At 35.2% G+C, this 21602-nt stretch overlaps 1 protein-coding gene across 7 annotated transcripts in view; it reads left to right on the forward strand.

Moving 5' to 3' along the window:
- The window catches only part of TAX1BP1 (Tax1 binding protein 1), a 93134-nt gene that overhangs the window by 35860 nt on the left and 35672 nt on the right, over nucleotides 1-21602 (forward strand). For 6 of the 7 annotated variants that reach the window (XR_005369623.1, XM_038557190.1, XM_038557192.1 and 3 more), the window contains exons 6-13: nucleotides 4737-4885; nucleotides 4973-5063; nucleotides 8511-8696; nucleotides 14517-14741; nucleotides 15342-15488; nucleotides 16435-16555; nucleotides 17753-17856; nucleotides 21275-21400. Coding sequence is in view for 6 of the 7 variants with exons in the window: in XM_038557190.1 (XP_038413118.1) it covers nucleotides 4737-4885; nucleotides 4973-5063; nucleotides 8511-8696; nucleotides 14517-14741; nucleotides 15342-15488; nucleotides 16435-16555; nucleotides 17753-17856; nucleotides 21275-21400 (1149 nt within the window). In the remaining variant the exon portion in view is untranslated. The remainder of the gene's footprint in view (nucleotides 1-4736; nucleotides 4886-4972; nucleotides 5064-8510; nucleotides 8697-14516; nucleotides 14742-15341; nucleotides 15489-16434; nucleotides 16556-17752; nucleotides 17857-21274; nucleotides 21401-21602) is intronic. The other variant, XM_038557195.1, reaches the window with a different exon arrangement.

Raw genomic sequence — 21602 nt, forward strand, 5'->3', positions numbered from 1 at the left:
TACATACACATATACATTGTGAAAGGATTCTTATCTAGTTAATTAACACATCTGTCAACTCACATTTCTCTTTTTAAGTTTTTATTTATTTTAAGATTTTTTAATTTATTCATGAGAGACAGAAAAAGGGGCAGAGACATAGGCAGAGGGAGAAGCAGGCTCCATGCAGGGAGCCTGATGTGGGATTCAATCCTGGGACTCCAGGATCACTCCCTGAGCCAAGGTAGATGAATAATTGCTGAGCCACCCAGGCGTCCCACATTTATGTTTTTTATTTTTTTTTAAAGAGCATTTAAGTTCTGTTTTCTTAGTAAATTTCTGTTAAATAGTACAGTGTTAAGTATAGTCACTATTTTATACATTAGAACCTTAGACCTTATTCATCTTATAAGTGAAACTTTGTACCTTTTTACCAGCCTCTCCCTGTTTCTTCTATCTGGTAGCCGTGGGAGGCCCCCCCCTTTTTTCTGTATGAATTTAAGTACATATAAGTGAATCTACATATAAGTGGTGCTATGCAGTGTTTGTCTTTCTCTGTCTGGCTTATTTCATTCAACAGAGTGCACTCAGGGTCCACATGTATTGTTGCAGATGACAGGATTTTCTTTCTCATGGTTGAATAGTACTCCATTGTATATATGTACCATATCTTCTTTATCCTTTTATCTGTTAATAGACACTTAGATTGTATCTTGACCATTGTCAGTAAATTGCAGTAAATGGGAGTGTGGATCTCTTCTGTATCCTGGTTTTATCTCCTTTCAATATGTACCCAGAAGTGAGATTGCTGGATCATATGGTAGTTTTAATTTTTTGAGGAACCTCCATATTGTTTTCGATAGTACTCACACCAAAAGTGTACAAAGGTTCCCTTTTCTCCACGTCTTCACCAAGAGTTGGTTATGTCTTGACTTTTTTTTTTTTTTTTTTTTAATTTATGATAGAGAGAGAGAGAGAGAAGCAGAGACACAGGCAGAGGGAGAAGCAGGCTCCATGCACCGGGAGCCTGACGTGGGATTCGATCCCGGGTCTCCAGGATCGCGCCCTGGGACAAAGGCAGGCGCCAAACCGCTGCGCCACCCAGGGATCCCTGTCTTGACTTTTTTATGATGGCCATCCTGACGGATATGAGGAGATAGCTCACTGTGGTTTTGATTTGCATTTCCCTGATGTTTAGTGATGTTGAGTACCTTTTTCATGTACCTATTGTCCATTTGTATATTGTTTATGAAAAAATGTTTATTCAGTTCCTCTTCCCATGTTTGTTTTCCTGATGAGTTTTGTGATTTTTAACTTTTTAAAATTAAAAAATTTTAAATTTCTCTACCCACAATGTGGTACTTGAACTCTCCACCCTGAGATTGAGTTGCATGCCCAACTGAGCCAGCAAGGCATCAGTTGTGTGATTTTTTTTTTTTTTTAAGATTTTATTTATTTATTCATGAGAGAGAGAGAGAGAGAATCAGAGACATAGGCAGAGGGAGGATCAGGATCCCCACAGGGAGCCCGATGAGAGACTTGATTCTGGGACCACGGGATCATGCCCTGAGCCAAAGGCAGACCCTCAACCACTGAGCCACCCAGGCATCCCTATTTTTCAAAAATCTGCCTTGTTGAGCATTGGCCTTACATAGAATGTAAGGTACACTTACATTCTATGTAGGTATCTGCATAGCTTAGTATTTTAGTTGGTTTCAAGATGCAGAGTGTTTGAGAAAAGCCAGATTAAATCAGATGAGTAAGGTTTATTTTAAAATGATGCAATTTCCAGGACACTTGGGTGGCTCAGTGAGTTGGTTAAACATCTGATTCTTGATTTTGACTCAAGTTATGATCTCAAGGTCGTGAGATTGAGCCCTGTGTTGAGCTCCCTGGTCGGGCTCCAGAGTTTAGTGCAGTTTGCTTGCGATTCTCTCTTCCTCTGCTTCTGCCCCTCCCCTCACTTGCTCATGCTCTTTCTCTCTCTAGAATAAATAAAATCTTTAAAATCTCACAACTTACATAAATAACATAATCTCTTGGCCAGTAATTTGCTGTTTAGAGTATTCAGTTACTAATTTACTAAATTTTACCACTGTATACATTTGAATCCAGAATACCATACTTTTTAAGTAGTTGTCGATGATACTATGTTTTTTCCAAATGTATTCATTTGTAATCAGAATTTATTTTTCAATCATGAGAATAAGTGTATTGTTACTTTAGATATTTTTAGTGCATGTTTATCCACACAGATAAGTGACTAATTTTTTTTCTCTCGTTCATATTTGAGAATTACAACTTGAAAGAATTGTCAATAGTGGATTCATGGTAGGGATTCTTTAACATTTGAGAAGGGGAAGAAATCCACTACATGAATTTGAGATGCCCGTCTCTTAGTCTCCTTTTGCCTTATTTTTATCTTGATGCACAGTGTAGCAGACTTAGTCTAAGTGTTACTTTAATAGAATTAGTTTTGGGGCATGATTTGCAAATATTGACTGAATGGATCTCTCAAATTTCAAGTGTTTTCAAAAATTGTATTCTAAATTTTATTTTTTTTAAAGTCAGCTTTAAAGCAGGATTTTTAGTTGTATGTCATTTTCATGCTGTGAAAAGACTTAGCCAAATTGAGATGTAATGCTTCACTCATACAAGAAAACTAGTAGCCTGAAGAATAATCTTTAGCATTTTCATGCCATTAGAAAATAGGTATGGATGCTGAGAAGCTTAGGTGCTTTTATGGGTAACAGGAAAAGATTCTAAGACTGTTAAGTTACATTAGAATTAATTTGTGACTCACTGTAAAGTTAACTGGCTCCTAGATAAAGGATTAAGTTCTTGTTTTGCATTTAGTTGCTTATGAATCTTCTCTAGTTTTGCCCCCATACACTTTTAGAATGTTGTTTACCTGTTATGGAACTTCAATAATTATAGATTCTAGGCAATGTGGTCTTCTTGAAAGAAGAGATACCTGGATAAAATCTGTAGCCTATTTGCAGTGCCAAGAGAGCATGTGGCAAAACTAACAATACAAAATTAAAAAACAAAAACAAAAAACTGTTTAGAAACCTCTTTGGCTCTCTTTATAAATCAGCAAGACAGATAACTGAAAAATGTGTCAGATTTGCAGAATTGGGGCGTCTGGATGGCTCAGTCTATTGTGTTTGCCTTTGGCTCAGGTCATGATTCCAGGGTCCTGGGATGGAGCCCCGCCTCTGGAGTCTGCTGTGGGCCCCCATTTGCTCTCTATCACATTTTTTAAGATTTGCAAGAATCATTGGATATTGACAACAGTTTACAGCAGAGGGAATGTTACTTATTTCTATGGTGTTGTCATTGGAATCAGAAAGGCACTTAGTTTTTTACTTTATTTAAATTCAGTTTGCCAACATATAGTATAACCCCCATTGCTCATCTCATCATGTGCCCTCCTTAATGCCTGTCATCCAGTTACTCTATTCCCCCACCCACCACCTCCCCTTCTGCAGCCCTTCGTTTCCCAGAGTTAGGAGTTTGTCATGGTTTGTCTTCCTTTCTAATTTTTCCCCACTCAGTTTTCCTCCTTTCCCTTATGATCTTTTGACTATTTCTTATTTTTCACATTATGAGTGAAACCATATGGTTGTCTTTCTCCCATTGACGTTTACTTTACTCAGCATGATAAGCATTTAGTTTTATGTAACAATCTTTAATATTGCAAATTTAGTAAGGAAACATTTGCTGAGCAAAAATAAAACCAGCAGAATATATCTGACCATTATTGTGACGAGTTTTTAAATGAAGTGTAGATGCAACACAGTAATTTTCATATTCTAGCAATATATTTTAAGTGATATTTCACTTTATGAAAATCAAAGTGGCTTATAAATACTATATAACGTTTCTTATGTTTCAATTATAAACATGGTGCTTTAGCTTCTGTTGCCTAGGTGGGTGGCACTTTCATTATGGGAAGTTTTAAAATCATTTTTTAACAAAATAATTTGTCTTATCAGTTCTTTGATGTATAGGTTTTCATAACAAAGTACCTCCATATACATTGTTAAATTTGATTCTCATGATTTTATTAGCTAGGGAGAAAAAGCTTTATCTTCATGTTACAGATCATGAAATGAATTTAGAGAGGAGCTTGATCAGGTTCTTGTAAGTTCCTTAATTGTCTTAATGTGTTAAAATTTTTATAACTTTTAAATTGTTTGTGGTGGAATATATTTTAAATAGAAACTTTTTTATTGCATTTACTACTTTTATATTTCTGTTTCTTTGCATATTCAGGCCTCTGAGTCCCAGAGTGATCAGATCATTAGTAACGTCGCTTCAGGCACATACCTTAAATTAGTATTTTGGTATAATTATTGGTGGCACTTAATGAATCTGTGCTAGAAGAGAAGGATATTTTGTTTTTCGTTTTTTTGAGAAGGTGTTAACTGTGATAGTATCATATGAAACTGATTTATCACTAGAGTAGCATTGAAAAGTATGATGTCAAAAATGAAAGTGACTAAAATTTTTTTTTCTCATTTTTGCCTGCCCTCTGGTGGAGAAGCTTGTGGAATCAACAAACAGGGTATATGGGAAGTCTGAAAAAAATTAATAAATGTTTAATTTGGTATACGAAAAGTAGAATGTAACCTTCAGTCTCAGGTTTAGTTTTTTAATCTTATAGACTTTAGAGGGGACAAATATGGGATATTGCAAGATATGCACATTTGTTTTAGAAGTTACATTTCTCAAAATACTTTGTTGTTTCTAAGGATCTTATTGAAGTATCACAAAGCTTAAAAACAGAAAATGAAGAGTTTAAGAAGAGATACAATGATGCTACATCCAAAGCTCTCCAACTTGAAGAAGATATTGTGTCAGTGACACATAAAGCAATTGAAAAAGAAACTGAATTAGACAGGTATTTCTGATGGTTTTCAACAATACTTTTGTTTCAGAAATGTTTCAATGAATTTTTTTGGTCTATATTAATGTTACTTTAACTCAGTTTAAAGGATAAACTCAGGAAAGCACAGTATGAAAGAGAACAACTGGAATGTCAATTGAAGACAGAAAAGGATGAGAAGGAACTTTATAAGGTACTTTATTACTTTCATTTTTTAAAAAAGATTTTATTTATTTATTCATCAGAGACAGAGACAGAGAGAGGCAGAGACATAGGCAGAGAGAGAAGCAGGCTCCATGCAGGGAGCCTGACGTGGAACTCGATCCGAGTCTCCAGGATCACACCCTGGGCTGAAGGTGGCACTAAACCACTGAGCCACCCGGGCTGCCCTTAATTTCATTTTTATTTGTTATCTATTGCTGTGTAACAAATTACTCTGAAATTCAGTGGTCAGGAGCTTGGAAGGAGCTTAGCTACATGGTTTTGGCTTAGGATGTCTTGGTCATTTGCATTTAGGATGTTCACTAGGGCTATAGTCAGCTACAGGCTTAATTGGAACTGGAGGATCTGCAGTCAAGGTGGCTCACACAAATGACTCTTGACAGGATGCCCTTCAGTTTCTTGCTGTGTGGGCTATGTGGCATCTTCAGTGGCTGCTTGAATGTTTTCACAGCATGGCAGCCAGTTTCCCTTGGAGTGAGCTCTCCAAGAGAGCAAATAGGAAGTCCTAGTGTACTTTATGACCTAGTCACCAAAGTTGAATGTTATTTCTTCTACTTTATCTTGCTCATTAGAAGCCCAGTCACTTGGCTCAAGCCACTACTTAAGGAGAGGGGAGTTGGGCTTCCCTTCTTGCAGAGAAGTATCAGAGGATTTGGGGATCTATTTGAAAACTACCTCTCAAGTGTGTAGTCCCTAAAAGTTTTCAGGGAATTGCTGGTATTTTAGTTACTTAGCAGGTGATACATAATAAGTCAAAGTAACAAGTTACCTAATGTTTATCAGAATTTATAAAACCAAATGTTTCCCCTTTTAGGAACACCATATGTTTTAGAGCATTAATTTCAGTGACAATTGTCATGTTTTAAAGTTTGACTTTGAGAATATTCTTCAGAAAATGTCATTTAAAAAAATGTTCTAATCCTCACCTTCTGAAGTTTTTCTTTTTTGAATGATTTGGAAATAGAATGGTTAGCTTAATTACCAATAATGTAAATATAAATTGAGACATTTATCTTAAGTAGCTAACAGCAGTTCTTGAAGGCATTTCCAGATGAGGAAATTTTTTTAAAGATTTTATTCATTCATGAGAGAGAGGCAGAGACATAGGCAGAGGGAGAATGTGGGACTAGCCTAATGTGGGACTAGATCCTGCAACTCTGGAATCACACCCCAAGATGCTCAACCACTGAGCCACCCAGGTGTCCCCTTCCTTTTTATTTTTCAAGTCAAGGTGGTTTTGTTTTGTTTTTGTTTTTGCTATTTTAGAAGGTAGGTCTTGAATACACCATACACCTTAGGACAGAAAGGATGGATGGGGACATTTTACATACTGTGTTAAACTCATTTTATTTCTTGAATAGCTTATCCCCAGGGTGTGCGTACATGCATGCATGTATGTTTGTCACTCCCAAAACATGATTCACTGGTGGGTGATTTTACGATTTTACGATTTGACCCTTTAAGAAAATATGCCCCAAAATAATGTTTGGTTTTTGAACACATTTTGTGAAAAGGGGAAATAATAAATACATCTAGAAAAATTGATACAATTGGATTACTGTTTATACAGTGTTTTTGCAAACCTCCTCCAAATGCAGTTTATTTTTAAAGTTGTAAAGCACTTCTTAAGCGAAAATTTGGCATCTTGAATAATTTTTTACTCAATGAATTTCACTGAGAATATTTCAGTTTTGTTGCCAGGAAAAGACCTTAGCATTATTTCTCTGTGGATAATTGCTTTTATTTTTTCTTAGCACAGTGGGAGATAATAAATAAGATTGAATGTGTATGTCTTCAGTCATTTCAATTCAATAATGAGATGAATTCTGAAGGCCTTCTCTTTAGTATTGGGAAGGGTTTAGGAAGGTCCTTAAGTTAAAACAGTGATGCTGAAGAGGTGTAATGAATGACAACTAGGAGAGTTATTTTGGAAAGAGAAAGATCTATCCTTAAAGATGTTATTTCCATCCTGCTTTTTCTTTCTGTCCTGAGACTAGGACTTCTGATGTTTTGTAGAGGGTTAACAAGCACATTTTAAGGTAAATTCAGCATTTTTCCTTTACTGCTCTAAATTATCCCTTATACTTTGCTTTTTTTCACCTTCTGCAGACTTGTGTGTGTTTTACATCTGAATGATGAGTCCTTTGCAAAAGACTGGGCAGTAAGGAAGGAAGGGAAAGAATGAGGTGCCTTAGGGATTTATTCTTTTATAGTATGGTAATATCTCTAGTTTTCCATAAGCTTATCACTTGGGATCAAAGTGACATCAGAATTTCCATTTGCATATACTTTCCCCCAGCCTCCCAGTGTTCCAAGCAGTATTTCATTTGTATGTGTGTATCCGCAAAAATTGGAAGTAAAACTTCCTTAGAGATTTTTGTTTTGTGGGTTTTTTTCTTTCTTTCTTTTTTTATTTTTATTTTTATTTTTATTTTTATTTTTATTTTTATTTTTATTTGTTTTTTTAAAAGATTTTATTTATTTATTCATAGAGACACATAGAGAGAGAGAGAGACAGGCAGAGACACAGGCAGAGGGAGAAGCAGGCTCCACGCAGCAAGCCCGATGTGGGACTCGATCCCGGGTCTCCAGGATCACACCCCGGGCTGCAGGCGGCGCTAAACCGCTGCGCCACCAGGGCTGCCCTCTTTCTTTTTTTTTAATGGCAAGGAGACTATACTTACTATGATAAGACCTCATTATATTGTTCATCTCAGAAACAGGCTTTCCCTTTCAGGTGGCTTATATAAATAACCAGGGCGATTCCTTTTGTTTCTCTCCTCTAGCCCCTATGAGATCATATGACCTGTCCCTGTCCTGTCAGAATTTAGAGGAATTGATAAAACACTTTTTTTTAAAAAAAGATTTTATTTATTTATTCATGAGAGACACAGAGAAGAGGCAGAGACCTAGGCAGAGGGAGAAGCAGGCTCCCTGCAGGGAGCTTGGTGCAGGATCATGTCCTGAGCCGAAGACAGCTGTTCAACCGTTTAGCCACTCAGCCACCCCTAAGATGTTCTTGAATGTACCTCTTCAGTGTTCCAGAATCTCACCATGCCTTTCTGATTATACCTATAAAATAATTTGTTCCTCCAAAAGAACAACCAAATCGGTTTGCATTTTTAAAGAGAACTTAAATTTATTAAATCAATGGAAAAGACTTAAGAGGTCAGGTAATGTTGTTAGACCTTAGATATATAACCTCTATGAAAAATTAAAAACAAAAACTCAAACTTAGGCTATGTTCTGTTCCTGTATATTAGTCATTTGATACACCTTGAGTCTCTTGACTCCCTGTCTAGTAAGTCTTCCAATTCCTTGATCATACTTAGGTTAGAGAGAAACATTGGTATTTTGAAGTTTGAGAAATTTAGTTTTGGAACTAGAGTTTTCTTGACATTTTCAAGCACTGTTACAGGTACATCTGAAGAATACCGAAATAGAAAATACCAAACTGGTGTCAGAGGTCCAGACTTTGAAGAATTTAGATGGGAACAAAGAAAGCATGATTACTCATTTCAAAGAAGAGATTGGCAGGCTGCAGTTCTGTTTGGCTGAAAAGGAAAATCTGCAAAGGGCTTTCTTGCTTACAACCTCAAGTAAGGTAAGTACTTTTGCAATATGTATTTGAAGATTGTAAAACCTATGTCTATTAAATATAGTGGTTTTTAATCTGTCCTCAACCTTTTCTCTTGAAAAATTTCAAATTTAGAGGGATTATGACATTACATCTTAAGTATGTTAGCATGTCTTCCTTGTCAACAAGTACATTATTCCGTATAACCACCAAAACCATTAACATATTTAAGAAATACAACATTCATAAGATAATATTCATTCCTGTATATAGTTTTAGTATATTCAAATTGTCCCAAATGTTTCTATATAACCTTTAAAATTTCTTGACCCAGGGGTAAAGATCACACATTAATTTGATTATTGTGTTCTTGGTTTGCTCTAATCTAGAACAGAGACCCTATCCTTGTTATTTTTTAATGACATTGATAATTTTGAAGAATTCAGGCTTGTGTGAGAAAATGGTCTGTAATCTGTATTTATATATCATTTCTTTATGATTAGATTCAGGTCAAACTTTTTTTTTTTTGTCAAGAAAAGGCATAAATGATTTTTATAAATTCTGCTGAAGTGTTATCAAAAGTCACATAATGTCAATTCTGTTCTTGACATTAGGTTTAATAATTTGTTTAAAGTTATGTCTGCCTGAATCTATTATATTGGTGCTTTTTCCTTCTTTATGATTATTGAGTAATATGTAGGACAATACTTGGAGATGATACGAACATCCTTGTCCCCAGTAGCCTTTCACCTAATGGTTTTTATTCCTTGATGATTTTCACCTGCATCAGTTACTATTACATTAATGATTACAAAATGGTGATTTAAAAAAAATTACTATTTTACATTTATTAGTAGGTGTTCTTTTATAGTGAGGTTCTCTGTTGCCCTCTCCCTTCTTTTCATATCACTGTGGACTTAGGGATTCTTTTTTGTTCAGTGTATCATACATCATCATTATTCTTTTTCATACCCAGATTGTCTCATATTTAGCCAGGGAGCTGTTCTAGACTTTTTTTTTTTTAAGATTTTATTTTGGAACGTGAGCAGGGGGAAGGACAGAGGAAGAGGGTGGAATATTGTGAAATTAATAGTATTTTGGTATTTTCATATTGGATCCTGTTGCTACTAGGGGCCTTTGCTTCTTTGCATTTTCGTTGGACAAACATTTAAAGTCTTTGTATAGTTCTCTCCAATTCAGATTCAGTACTTTATGATTCTTCCTTCTCTTCCTCCATTCCATATTTATCTCTTCTCTCTGTGAGAGCCCTTGTTTCCAACATATCATTATATTTATTCAAGTAGTCTACCCTGTTACACACACCAATAGTTTCAGAAGTGTTGAACCACTCCCAACTATGTCTTCTAAATAAAATTCTTTCAAGCCTTTTTCTTAGATTTTATTTCAGTAAGGATGTACAGAGTACTGTGTTCAACAGTTATTTGAATTAACTTTTTAACATTTATGGACAGTGAATATTTATACAGCTTAACTTTTATTTGCAATAATTCTAAGATTAGATTTTACTCTCTGAACCTTTTGATTGAATTTTGTTTTGAATATATTAAATAGTTGCATCATTCAAAAGTAAAAACAATTATAAAAAAATTTACTCTGATGTCTGTCTTCCCTAAAAAGCCCTTATACCCATATTTAAAAACATTTTTGGGACGCCTGGGTGGCTCAGTGGTTGAGTGTCTACCTTTGGCTCAGGTCGTGATCCTGGAGTCCCGGGATCGAGTCCCACGTTGGGCTCCCTATATGGAGCCTGCTTCTCCTTCTGCCTGTGTCTCTGCCTCTCTCCCTCTGTGTGTCTCTCATGAAAAAATAAATAAAAATCTTTAAAAAACATTTTCATTAGTTTCCAGTTTATCCTCCTGTTTAGTTTTGTAAAAATTTTTAGAAGATTTATTTACTTGGGAGAGAATGAGCAAGGGGAGGGGCAGAGGAAGAGGGAGAAGCAGACTCCCCGCTGAGCAGGGAGGCTGATATTGTGCTCCAGCCCAGGATCCTGATGTGGGGCTTTATCCCAGGACCCTGGGATCATGACCTGATCCTTAGGCAGACGCTTAATGACTGAGCCATGCAGGTACCCCCCTCCTGTTTCTTTCTGCAAAAATAAGCATGTGTATGTGCACAAACTTTTGTCTATTGCCTTCTCTCTTAAAAAAAAATTGCCATGATATATATACTTTTTGCACCTTTTTAAAATAGAATAATATAAACTGAAAAAAATTACTCCATATCTGTTCAGGGAGATATCTTCGAATTTTTTTAAATGGCTTCGCAATACTAGATTGGGCAGGTTTACCCTGATATATTTCTTTTATGAATGAGTATTATTTCATTTTCAGTAGTTTGCTATTAAATATACTCAGGTGTAACTAATATAACACCTAAAACGTCAGTTCTGCATGACATTTAGAATTTATGATTAACACCCAAGTTACTTTTCAGGATATTTAATATAGCACATTGGAAGTACAGAGGTGAAAAGTGTATTTAATTCATTAAAATGCTAAAATTTTCTCTAACATCTCTTTCCTATGAAAACAAGACCTCGGTAAGGAAAACAACAGGTTTAAAAATACCTGAGAAAATAGACTCTTGTGAAACTTTTTTTAAAAAAAATTCTATGCCCAATGTAGGGCTTTGAACCCATGACCCTGAGATCAAGAGTCAAGTGAATCAGCCAGGAGCCCCATTAATTGTTACAACTTAAAGTTTTTTTTGTAAAGCAGTACAAGGTCATGGTTATATCATAATTCAAATAAATCTGTAAAATATAAAGGATATAAAGTAAAAATAACCCTTATCCCTTCCCAGATAGGTCTTAGAGAATTTTAAATTTTTCTAGAAATCTATGAATGTACATATAGAATTTACATTTTTATATAAACTAAGAATATATATAATGTTCTAAAACCTTTTAAGAAAATTTTATAGAGGGACACCTGGGTGGGTGGCTCAGTGGTTGAGTGTCTGCCTTCAGCCCTGGGGCATGATCCTGGAGTCCTGGATTGACTCCTGAATCCGGCTCCCTGCATGGAGTCTGCTTCTCCCTCTGCCTGTGTCTCTGCTTCTCTCTGTGTGTCTTGCGTGAATAGATAACGAAAATGTTTTTTTTAAAAAAAAAGGCATAAAAATTTTTTTATAGAGTATCTGGACATCTTACAGTATGAGTACCCATATAGGTCTTCTGCAGTTGCTATAACAGCTGCATAGAATCCCTTGTTTTATTTAATAGCTGTGTTGTAGTATGTGATTGTTTTTTGTTGTGTACAATCTTTAGCTTTTATAAGCATGCTGAGGTAAACCTCCTCCTACAGATATGTAGGCTCACATACATACCAGAATAATTTCATAGTTATTTTCAAATTGCTTTAAAAAAATACCCCATTGTATATATATACTCCAGTTTGTAATGGCAGCACAGACTTTCATTGTGTGAAGGATATATTGTAGAATTTATAGTAAATTCTCCTATTACGTATTTTCAATTTTTAATAATTTTTCATTATTTTAGTAATGATACTGAATCCCTGTGAAGCTAAACTTATGTACATACTTTTTATTTTCTTGAAACTCATGAAAATAAAACTGCTAGATCAGAAGTTAAGTGCTTTTTATTGTTGTTGTTGTTATGTGCTTTTTAACGGTGTTGTGAATGTTGTAAAAATCTGATGAGAAACTTTATACTACTTAACAGATACATAGCCCACCGGTTTATAAATGTGCTAATTTCCCTAATGTCATCAAAATATTGGAGTATTCCTGTTTTTGAATCTTTGTCAGTTGAAAGAAAATGGTATTTGTTTTAACTTCTTTGTTGAGGAGTTTTTTTTTTTAATCTGCATAATGGCCTTTTCTTTTAAAAAAAATTTCATGGTCATTCCATGAAATGAATTTTTTTTGGGGGAGGGGGGAGAGTTTTTTTCTTGTTGACTAGAAAATATGTTTATATCAGTATTATTGTGTCTTTTTCTGAATATATTCCAAACAATTTCGAGTTTTTTGTTGTTTCTTTTTTTCCTTTTGACATATAGAAGCTAGTGATATTTACATAGATCTATTAATGTAATATCTGTAAAGATTTTCTCTACCTAACAGTACATAATCATTTATTTTCTTCTAAGGAGCTATTTATTTATTCATTTATTTAAATAGACTTTGTGCCCAGCATGGGGCTTGAGCTTATAACCCTGAGACCAAGAGTCACATGCTCCACAGTTAAGCCAGCCTGGTGCTTCAGGAGCTAAGAATTCATTCATTCATTCATTCATTTGATTTTTAAAAAGATTTTATGTATTTGTTCATGAGACACACACACACACACACACACACACACACACACACACACACACACACAGAGGCAGAGACACAGGCAGAAGGAGAAGCAGGCTCCATGCAAGGAGCCTGATGTGGGACTCGATCCCAGGGCTCCAGGGTCACACCCTGGGCCAAAGGCAGGCGCTCAACCACTGAGCCACCTAGGTGTTCCAGGAGCTAAGAATTTAAAAACGAAGAATGAGTTGCACTTTTCTTGAGTTTGTAACTTTTAGTACAGAGATAAAAATAGGAAAGTTAAAGTGGATTTGTTGGGCTTATAATATTAAAGGAAATAATTTTATCATGGCAATTTTCACTTTTTTTCCCTTTTTCTTACCAGCAATTTTAACTTTTTTAAAAGATACTTTTTAGAGGAACATAGGTGGCTCAGTCGGTTAAGCATCTGTGTTCAGCCCAGGTCACAATCATAGGGTCCTAGAATCGAGCCCCACATCATGTTCCCTGCTCAGGAGGAAGTCTTATTTCTCCTCCTTCCTTTCTGACCTTAACCCTGCATGTGCACACTCTCTCTCTCTAATAAGATCCTAAAAAAATAAAGATACTTTTAGGTTAAGCAGTGTTAATTTTTACTTTCCTAGTGCTTCATCTTTGCTATTTGCATATCAATACTTTGTTTTTAGAATTAAGTTCTAAATCTGTTCTGTGTTTTCATAATGAATGATATGTAATAGTATATTAATGTTACATTGGAAATGTTTTAAGTTAGTTAATAGATTTATTTTAACCATAATTTTTGGAATGACAAGTTTTTGAAATTATTCTTGTTGGTAATTATTTAAAAAATGAGGGTCAGTATTTCCAGTCATTAAAGGTTCTTGGAGACAGGAGCTTTTTCTTTTCTTTTGTATGTTTAAGGGGCCTCGTGTTACATTTTCTCTTTTGCGTGTGCTTGACTAGGAGGTGGGTAGTATGGATTCTTTGCTTCGTATGGGCGGGTGCGGTGCTTTCTGTTTCTGTTTTTCTTTCCTCCCCCCCTCCCTCCCCTCCCCTCCTCCCCCCTCCCACCAATTAATCCCTCCCCTCTCCTCCCTTCCTATTTATTCATATGAGAGAGAGAGACTCAGAGAGATAGGCAGAGGGAGAAGCAGGCTCCATGCAGGAACCCCGATGTGGGACTCGATCCCGGGACTTTGGGATCATGTCCTGAGCCAAAAGGCAGACACTCAACCGCTGAGCCACCCCAGGCGTCCCTGGGGACAGGAGCTTTCATTTGAATTCCCATTTAAGCTAGGGCTTTTAAGTACTGGGCACGTTGCTTGACTTCTGAACTTCAGTTTACATGTATTTAAAGTAATAGAGATACTGAGTGCATTGGGTTGTTACATGGACTCTAACAGAGTCATATCTTAAGTTTTTTATAGATTTATGTACTTTCATCTAAGGAATAAAAAATAGTTAATTTGAAGTTTTAGATCTTTTGAAATATGAATAAAAATTGTTTCTCCTGTTTTTATTTTAATAGCTTTATTACAAATATATTTATCTGCTTTTCTTCAGGAAGATACCTTTTTTTTGAAAGAGCAACTTCGTAAAGCAGAGGAACAGGTCCAGGCAACTCGGCAAGAAGTTGTCTTTCTGGCAAAAGAACTTAGTGATGCTGTAAATGTGCGAGATAAAACAATGGCAGATCTGCATACTGCACGCTTGGAAAATGAGAAAGTAAAAAAGCAGTTAGCTGATGCACTGGCAGAACTTAAACTGAATGCTGTGAAAAAAGACCAGGTAAAGTGGTTAATTTTGAATTTTCATTTTGATCAAAAACTCACTACAAGCTTACAGAAGAGAACAAGTATATCAAAATAAGGTCAGATTCCTTATCACAGAAATTTAAATTTCCATTCATTTCATTTAGTCATTGTAACTCCTTGGGTTGAAATTTATGTAAGCTTTAAGAAAAACTTATGCAGGCAAATGCCTAATGGTTAGTAAGCTGCTCTATTATTATTATTTTTTTTTAAGCTGCTCTATTATTGTTTTATTGTTAAACTTTCTGATGTCAGTTGTATATTGCTTTATTTGGAATTTCTTATTTATTAGCTTCATAAAGTGGTATTATGGTTATTTAACAGGGTAATACTTACTCCTCAGGAGGTGGATTGTTCTTCTCTAGTTTTTTAATGAACCTTGATCCTAAGAATATAAAGCTGAATTTATTAGGAGCTAATTGTGGCTCTGTTGCCAAAACTCCAAAACAAATAAAAATTAAAAGCCAGAAAGAAGAAAGTGAAAATGAAGTTGGAATTTACTATTACATTATGAGATCGGAGATTTTTAACCTTTTTTTTTTTTTTGAGAGGAAGTGTATGTGTATTTTTGTCATAGGAAAAGACTGATACACTGGAACACGAACTGAGAAGAGAAGTTGAAGATTTGAAACTTCGTCTTCAGATGGCAGCAGATCATTATAAAGAAAAATTCAAGGAATGCCAGAGGCTCCAGAAACAAATAAACAAACTTTCAGACCAATCAGTAAGGACAATTGAACACATATCTAATATTTTTCTTTACAAATCAAATTTATATTCTAAAGCTTTGATTTATTTAAGTAATCTCTGCATCCCACATGGGGCTCGAATTCATGACCCTGAGATCGAGTCATATACTCTTCCAACTGAGCCAGCCAAGTGCCCCCAGATTTATAATATTCTAAATATCAACCTTTTTAATATTATTTATCTCTGCTGATTTGAAGTTAGTGGTCTGCTTTGAAGTCATTGGTCTAATATTGTAGTGATTCATACCTTTTTTAATCTAGAATTCTTATTTGCTGGAAAACCAGCAGAGGAAAACAGGGCAGCAGCAGGAAAAAAAGATAGGAAGGAGGGTCCTCTTTTCTTGACCATTTCCCTCTAAATCCCCCCTTTTTAAAAAATGTATTAGAGCACAAATTGGGGAAAGAGGCAGAGGGAAAAGAAGAGGGAAAAATCAGACTCCTGCTGAGCAGGGAGCCTGATGAGCTCGATTCCAGGACTCTACGATCATGATATGAGCTGAAGGCAAAACAGTTAGCCAACTGAGCCACTTGGGCTGCCTGGTACAGATTTTTTCATAGAAATGCATGTGTTAAGCTAGGAAGGCTTTTGTGAAAAAATATCTTAAGTATGACCCACATGTATGTCTTTTGGTTTGGGGCCTGTAAGTATATTATGATTTTGCAGTAGATGACTTAGGAGTTTTCTGTGTCTTGTTTTGGTGGTATTTTGATGGTTTGTCAATGAAAACCAAAGTAAAATTTTTCTCTTTTATAATACTTCGGTCACTTAGTAGAGAATGATATATGTTGTTACCTTTAGTCTTTGTTGGCCTTTAAAATGCAGTAGCAGCTTTGTCAACTTCTCAGAATTTCTTTATATGGCAGTTACTGAAGGAAGGACATAAAACTCCTATAATAATTTATTGTTAACATTTTGAATAGGCCAATAGCAACAGTGTCTTAAAGAAAATTGGGAATCAGCAAAAAGTGAATGATGCCTCAATAAACACAGACCCAGCTACTATTGCCTCTACTATAGATGTAAAGCCAGCACCTTCAGCAGGTAAAAATTGTTTAGACCTTTTGCATACTGTCCTGCCTTGACAATATTGATACTTACTTTATACTTCCTTGTTCCAGGTATATGAATTTAAGGGAGCTTCTAAAAATTCTTACAAGTGAGAGAATTAAGGCAAAAATAAAGTAGGGGCCTAAAAGTAAGAAAGTCATGCATGTGAAATATACAAAATATGTGAACCTAGTATTTATCTTCATGAGAGAATTCATAAGTATTAAATGAGCTGTAGTTTATAAGCTTAAATGCTGATAGCCCTTAGACTATAGGACAAAAAGCCAGTGTTGAATTTTTAATTACTATTCCACTAAATCTATGGAATTTTGAAGCGTTTATGGGAGCTTTAATTGTATAATTCTGTTGGGGGAAAAATAAATCCCCTGTTCTGTTCATGGTTTTCTTCTTTTGTGTGTGTCTGACTTCTTGAGATCATTAGGGTACTTTCTGGTTAGTGTACCTGTTGGTAGATCAGTTAAATTTTTATTAGTTTATTAATTTATAGAACAGATTAGAAAGATCTAGTGAATATATGAAATGAAAATATGAATTAACTCTAGGTTTTCACTTGGCCTAATTTTTTTCACCTTATGTGAAGAGATTTGACAATTATGAAAATCGGCACTAGAGTATATAAAAATACATTTCCTTGTGTAGTGTTTGGAGTAGTTGCTGTTGTAGACTTTTTAAATGTATTATAAATTTCCCATGTTACTAAATATTTAATTAGGTTCAGCCACTGTTGAACAGGATCCTGACTTCCATTTCTGTACATCCTCTCTCGTATCTAGAGTGGTGTTGTGTAAATTATTTACTTAATAAGACATGAAGAATAGTAATGAAGGACTAGAAAAATGACTTAGGTGTTTTATCAGAGTATGGCTTTCTATTTATCCTGTTTAGTTATATGAAGAGAACAAGTGTGCCATTTAAAAACTATTTTTAGTTAGTTAAAAAAAATAGTCCTTTTCATTATTGAATGTGAGCTTGTTTCTGGACAAACTAACATTTAAATTCTCATGTTGAATTTATCTTATTTTTATTGAGTGTATGAATAGATGTTTTCAGATATTTCTCTCCTTTAGTATTTCATTTATTTCACAGTATACTGACCTTTGTTATTCTGAGCAAGAAGATAATTTAAGGGGCAAAGTAATTTTTAATAATACTGTTTCTGCCTTGTAATAGCTGAGACAGATTCTGACATTGTAACAAAGGGACAAGTCTGTGAAATGACCAAAGAAATTGCTGACAAAACAGAAAAATACAATAAATGTAGACAACTCTTGCAGGTAAGCTAGCTGTTTTGTAAGTGAAAGATGGATTAGGTAAAGTGTCTTAGCTTATCTTTGTTTTTGGATTTTTTTTAAATTCTGGGGTTTCTTTTTCATACCCATTTACTGACATTTAGTTTCATTTTTGAGGTGATGAAAAGGGGTTCTATGCACCTGTTCATGTAGGCCTGTATGTAAACTCATGCTCTTAAAATTTTCTATCAACTCTAATGTCCTTTCTCAATAATGGGCAAGTGATTAATTGAAGTTGATTATTTTTGTCTTTCTTCTTGCTATTGAACATCATAAAAAGGAAGTATTCTTTTTACATTTACTGTAAGAGTAGCAAAGGATTTTACCACATCTTTAACCAAATTTACAAAGTGGAAAAAGAGACTGTTAACCAGATGAACTATTGCCTTTATGGTGTTACTTATTTTGACTGTTGTAAACGGAATTCTTCATACATTTCAGTTTTACAGCTGTCTTGGTAGGATTCACTCGTAGAGTATTTAAAGAACGAGGGGTTGGTGGGGCACCTGGTGGCTCTGTTGGTTAAGCACCCGCCTTTGGCTCAGGTTGTGATCCCAAGGTTCTGGGATTGAGCCCCACGTCCTACTTCTTGGTCATCCAGGGACCTGCTTCTCCCTCTCCCTCTCCCTGCTGCTCCCCCCGCTTATGCTTGCGCGTTCTCTCTCTCTCTCTCAAATAAATAAAATCTTAAAAAAAAAAAAAGGACAGAAGGAAAATGCTTCTCATTTATACCTGATTTGGAGAAGGGAAGCAAAAGTGTTTTGTGTTTGTATGTGTGAGTTTTGTTAATTTTTTGGTTTATGTTTCTCCGTGTGTGTAGAGAGGGCAAGGATATTTAGAACTATAGAATGATGAGGTTCATACATTAGTTCATGTTAGTGTAGTAATTAACATTTTGTCACTGTCTTCTAAATAATGTTTAAACTTTTTTTTTTTTTAAAGATTTTATGTATTTATTCATGAGAGACACAGAGAGGCAGAGACATAGGCAGAGGAAGAAGCAGGCTTCTAAAAGGGAGCCCAATGCGGGACTCGATCCCAGACTCTAGGATCACACCCTGAACTGAAGCCAGATGCTCAACTGCTGAGCCGCCCAGGTGTCCTGAATTTGTAAACTCTTTTAAAAAGATTTTATTTGAGAGAAAGAGAAAGAGCGCGCACACACCCATGAGCAGGGGATGGGCAGAGGGAGAAGCTGGCCCTGGGCTCAGTCCCAGGACCCTGAGATCATGACCTGAGTTGAAAGCACCTGCTTAATGGACTGAACCACCCAAGTGCCCGAAATTTTTTAAACTTTAAGCTGAACATTTTTGCTGCTTCAGAGGATCCTCCTTCTGTAGAAGGATTGATTAGAACGGTTTTATTACCCTTGGGTTCCAAATAGTTGTTTATAAGGGACTAAGCTTTTTTCATCAGGTCTGGGACAATTCTGGATGAATTTTTTAAAATGTCCTTAATATAGTATTATTGAAAGGAAGATAGAATGTTCCTAAGCTAAATGCCCCCTGCGTTGAAATCTAATAAACGGCTTACATTGAAAGTCTTCATTTTGATCAGTTTGCCATTTATATAGTTGTGAAACTATTACAATGTCAAGATAACATTTCCATTACCTGCCAAAGTTTTTATGTACCCATTTGCAACTCATTCCTCCCTCTGTCCCCATCCCCAGGAAACTATTGGCTTGCCCTCTGCCGCTACAGATTAGCGTGCCTTTTGTACAGGTTTTATAAGTGTAATCATATGGTTTATACTTTTTTTCTATCCTTTTTCAGAATAATTAGAGATTTATCCATGTTGCTTTTATTGGTAGCTCATTCCTTTTTATTAGAGTTCAGATCTTTTGCTATTTTAAAAATTATCTTATTATTGAGTTGTAAGTGTTCTTTATTCTAGATGCATGTCTTTTGTCTGATACATGTGTGAATATTTTCCCCCAGTCTGTGACTTGCCCTTTCCTTAATGGTGGTTTTTAGGAAAAAAATTTCAAGTTTGATTAAATACAGATTTATTAGTTTGCTCTTTTTTAAAAAAAGATTTATTTGAGAGAGAGTGTGGGGGGGTAGAGGGAGGGGAGGAAGAGAGAAACTTTTAAAAATATTTTATTTATTTATTCATGAGAGAGACAAAGGAGAGAGAGGCAGAGACACAGGCAGAGGGAGAAGCAGGCTCCATGCAGGGAGCCTGATGTGGGACTTGATCCTGGGTCTCCAGGATCGTGTCCTGGACCGAAAGCAGGTGCTAAACTTCTTAGCCACCCAGGGATCCCAAAAGAGAGAATCTTAAGTAGGTTCCATTCTATGCTTTTTATGTCCTAAGAAATATTTACCTAATCCAACTTGTAAAGATGTTCTCATATCTTCTATAAGGTTTATACTCTTAGGTTTTACATTTAGGTCTCTTTTCATTTTAAGCTTATTTTTGTGTGTGATGTGAAAGGTATATATATAGGAATGAATATTAAGTTAATCTAGCATTATTTGTTAAAGACTTTTTCTTGAGTTGCTTGAAGCATAGTTTTAAACTTTTACCTTGAATATAAGGCATTCAAGGGACGCCTGGGTGGCTTGGCATGATTCCGGGGTCCTGGGATCGAGTCCCACATCGGGCTCCCTGCATGGAGCCTGCTTCTGCCTCTGCCTTTGTCTCTGCCTTTCTGTGTCTTTCGTGAATAAGTAAACAAAATCTTAAAAAAGAAAAGGAATGTAAGGCATTCAAAATGAAGTTGTCCATTGTATCCTTTTGTTATTATTTGTAACTCCTTCCTTTTAACATTCTGAGTTGTAGAGAAGAAGCAATGTATGAGAAGTCAACCTAGAGATTATCTTGTTCAGGACATCCCAATGACTGGAAGCAATGTCATTATAATCATATTTTTTATTATCTCCCTTTGCAAAAGTAACATATGCTTATTGTGAAATCTTTTGGCATTATGGAAATAAAGAATAAAGATGGTAAAAGTTACCTTCATGATCCTGATTCCAAAAGATAAAAGCTATTCATATTTTGTTTATATTTCCCTACACAGCACTGTATAGAGATCATATAAAAGTGTGTTAACTTTTAAAAATAGGAGTACTATTCTGGTTTTTTTTTTTTTTTTTGCAGCTTGCTATTTTCAATTAATGTAATTTGACATTTTTCCGTGGTACTTTGTAGATCTAATTTGTTCTTTTAAATATATTTTACTCCATTGTATGGGTTTAAAATGATTTGTCCTATCTTCCACTGACCAACATTTGGGTTGGGTTTTCTGTTTTTTTGTTTTTGACATTTGGTTATTTTAATATTTATACTGTTATAATTGTTACAATGAGACATTCAGCACGTATCTAAATATGTTTATAGAGATTGGCTCTTTCTGGATTTAAAATCTTTTGGTAATCATGCTAATTTCATTTAGGATGAGAAAACAAAATGCAATAAGTATGCTGATGAACTTGCAAAAATGGAACTGAAATGGAAAGAACAGGTGAAGATTGCTGAAAATGTAAAACTAGCACTAGCTGAAGTAGAAGACAATTACAAAGTAAGTTTGGTATTTGTATAACTTGAGACATAGTGTAGCTGGTACTTTTGCAAGTATTTTAGCTATAATTTTTATCAATCTAATGTGCAATTTTAATGTAAGAAATTGGGATAGTATATATTAAACAAAAAGGTACAGCTATGTTATAGTTGAATATAACTATGAACTGAGAAAATAAATACTCCTTTGCATTGCCATTGTG

This window comes from Canis lupus, chromosome 14, assembly GCF_011100685.1.
Source record: "Canis lupus familiaris isolate Mischka breed German Shepherd chromosome 14, alternate assembly UU_Cfam_GSD_1.0, whole genome shotgun sequence".
NCBI classification, from domain to species: Eukaryota; Metazoa; Chordata; class Mammalia; order Carnivora; family Canidae; genus Canis; species Canis lupus.